General features: G+C 37.0%; 1 protein-coding gene across 1 annotated transcript; it reads left to right on the forward strand.

Moving 5' to 3' along the window:
• Positions 1-181: 181 nt before the first annotated feature.
• On the forward strand, positions 182-3,454 carry T552_03717 (hypothetical protein; the record flags this gene model as incomplete). Its single annotated transcript, XM_018372066.1, has 1 exon — positions 182-3,454. One exon carries the CDS (start codon positions 182-184, stop codon positions 3,452-3,454), a length of 3,273 nt encoding a protein of 1,090 aa, XP_018224158.1.
• Positions 3,455-3,551: the final 97 nt, after the last annotated feature.

The raw sequence follows: 3,551 nt of genomic DNA on the forward strand, positions 1-3,551 counted from the left end.
TTATTTGGTAAAATTTAAGCTTATCTCAGAACTAGTGAGCTCTTATCGTAGAAAAGCTAATAAAATTTATGATTATGATAAGAACTCTAACTTGTAAAAAATCGTTTCAAAACAACTTTTCACTCACTTCCCTACATCCAGCTTAGAAACAATAGTTTAAACTCCCTACAAAGAAGCGGCAATGGCACGGCCGGTTAAGAGGCAAGTAGTACAAGTAGTACAAGTAGCAGAGGAGATTAAGGAGGAACACCTTTTGGCTTTCATTCTGAAGGAGAAATATAAAGATGACGCTGAATGCAAAAAAATTCTCAAGGAATATTGCGATGATTTGAAGAAAGTAGATGCTGAATTCAAAGTGAATGATAAAGTTAAAGGACTTTGTGGTGGTGATGATACAAAACGAAACGAAAAATGCACAGGCCTGAAAGCCAAAGTTGAAAAAGTATTGAAAACTTTTGAAGATGAACTTGAAACTGCATTGGTAGAGATAAATGAAGAAGAATGTAAAAAACATGAAGAAAAATGTATACTTTTAGAAGAGACGAATCATGAAGATATTAAGGAGAAGTGTGTCGAGTTGAGGGAAGGATGTTACAAATTGAAGCGTGAAAAGGTGGCAGAGGATCTTCTTTTGAGGGCGCTCGGAAAGGATGTTAAAAATGGTGAATGTGAAAAAAAGATGAAAGATGTTTGCTCAGTGTTAAGCCGAGAAAGCGACGAATTGATGTCTTTTTGCCTTGATTCTGCTAAAACGTGTGGAGAGCTGAAAACAAAATTGGATACTGTTTGCGAGGCTTTAAAAACAAAATTGGCGAAAGATTTCGAAAAAGATTGTCATGAAAGACTTGAGAAATGTCATTTTTACGGAGAAGCGTGTACTGAAACAAAGTGCGAGGAGGATAAGACGAAATGTGAGAAAGAAGGAGTCATATATAAAGCGCCGGAATCTGATTCTAGTCCGGTGAAGCCGAGGGCGTCGTTGTTGAGAAGTATTGGGTTCGATGATGTCTATAAAAGAGCTGAAAAAGAAGGAATTCTTATTGGAAAAGTAGGCGTAGATCTACCAAGAAGGTTTGGTGATGATTTTCTGCAAGATCTCTTACTACTCTTGGGCGAAGATGAGGGTGATGCAGGGAAGAATGATGATGCGCAAAAGAAATGCGAAAAAGCGTTAAAAAAATGTGAAACTTCTAAGCATTTGGATCATGATTTGGAAAAGTTATGCAAAGATGAAAAGAATAAACAAGAGAAATGCAAAGAATTACTAGATGTAAATGTAAAAGAAAGATGTACAAATCTCAAATTAAATCTTTATCTGAAAGATTTGTCTACAAAATATGAAAAAGCTGATTCAGATCTTTTATTCTGGAGACAACTGCCAACATTATTTACAAAGGGAGAGTGTACAGAACTTGAGTCGGAATGTTTTTATTTAAAAAAGGCGTGTAATAAGGAGATTGATCAGGCGTGTCAAAATGCACGAGCAGCGTGCTATAAAAAAGGACAATATAGGATGTTGAATATGCTCTTTCGAGAGGGGTTGAAGGAGAAGCCTGATAATATAAAATACTATGATGAGAATCCTCAAAAATGTCAAGAATTTGTGGTAGGAAGCTGTACAAAACTTAAAAAATATCTTCCACAATGTCTTTACCCTAAAGAACTATGTTATGCGGTTTCAGATGATATTTTTCTTCAATCCAAAGAGTTAGGTGTGCTTTTGGATGATCGGAGAGATTTTCCATTTGAAAAGGATTGTCTTGAGTTGGAGGAGAAGTGTGCTCAACTTGAAACTTATTCAAATTCGAATTCTCAAAAGTGTATAACATTGAGAAGGCGCTGTAAATACTTAAGAGTTTCAGAGGGATTTAGAAAGGTATTTTTAAAAAGAGAAGATGATTCGTTAAACAAAGAAAACTGTACGAAGGCATTGCAAGAAAAATGTGATGCTTTATCTAGGAAAAGGAGGAATCCATTTGGGTTTTCATGTGCTTTGCTAGAAGAAACATGTGAATATATGGTAGCCCGTACAAAAGATGAATGTTTTTATTTAAAAGACAACATGGAGAGTAAAGCAATTCTACAAGAAATTGAAAAAGCAAATAAAAATGAAACAACACTTGAAGAACTCTGCACAACATGGGGCCGACATTGTCACCAACTTATGGAGAATTGTCCGGATGACTTGAAAAAAAAAGAGGAGAAAGATCATAACTGTCTAAAACTTGAAGAAGAATGCAGTGAAACCTTTAAAAAGTTGAAATCGAAGGATAAGCTGACTCATCTGTTGAAAGGCAGTTTAAACAAGAAAGAAAAATGTAAAGAAACATTAGGAAAAGATTGCACTGAGTTGAAAAAGAATGATACATTCAAAATTCTTCTTGGTGAATGTAAATCTGATACCACGGAAAATGTTTGCGAAAAATTAGTTGATAAACTACAGAAGAGATGTCCTACTTTAAAAACCGATCTGGAGAATGCGAAAAAAGAGTTGACAAAGATGAAGAATGAGTACGATGAGCTCAAACAGGCGGCAGAAAAATCTACAGAGGCAGCTAAGTTATTGCTATCAAGACCTAGACAAACTGTAATGCCAAGTGCGCAGAATGGCAGTGCTTCTGGACCAGCACCAGCACCAGCAGGATCAGAGTCGTCATCAGCATCAGGGCCACTACCACCATCACCACCACAAGATGGAACATCAGACACACCAAATGGAAAGCCAGGTGCACCAGGTGGAACGACAGACGCATCAGGTAAAACGCCAAGCACAGGAGATGGAACACCAGGCACATCAGGTAGTGGAACGCCAAACTATGTAAAATTTGGACTCGTTAAAAGAGCATATGTAGCTGAAGGAGTATCAGAAGCAGAGGTCAAAGCATTTGATGCAACGACGATAGCATTGGAATTGTATTTGGAATTGAAAGAGGAATGCAGCGCTTTACAACTAGATTGCAGTTTTAGAGATGATTGTTCAGATCTTCAAGTTTGTGGAGAAATAGACACGTTATGCGGAGGAATAAAACCATTAGAAATTAAGCCTCATCATACAGAGACGCAAAAAGAAATCTCAACCACTACGACGACCACTACGACGACTACTACCACGACTACTACCACGACTACGACGACAACAACTACTACAACCAAGCAGGGAAGTGGAGGAAAAGTAACAGAAGAGTGTACAATGATACAAACAACAGATACATGGGTGACAAGTACATCATTGCATACGAGTACGACAACGAGTACGTCAACGGTGACATCGACAGTGACATTGACGTCGATGCGCAAGTGCAAACCTACCAAATGTACCACCGATTCAAGCAGAGAGACAGAAGAAGGAGGAAAAGAAGAAGAAGAAGTGAAACCGAATGATGGGATGAAAATAAGAGTTCCTGATATGATTAAAATAATGTTGTTGGGAGTGATTGTTATGGGGATGATGTAAATGAATGAAAAAAATGTTAATAGAATGAAAATGTGCATATATCCATTGTTTATATATAATAGAAATCTAAATGAATGAATGAATTGAAAAATAAAGT

The sequence above is a fragment of the Pneumocystis carinii genome (assembly GCF_001477545.1).
Source record: "Pneumocystis carinii B80 chromosome Unknown supercont1.34, whole genome shotgun sequence".
Taxonomy (NCBI): domain Eukaryota; kingdom Fungi; phylum Ascomycota; class Pneumocystomycetes; order Pneumocystales; family Pneumocystaceae; genus Pneumocystis; species Pneumocystis carinii.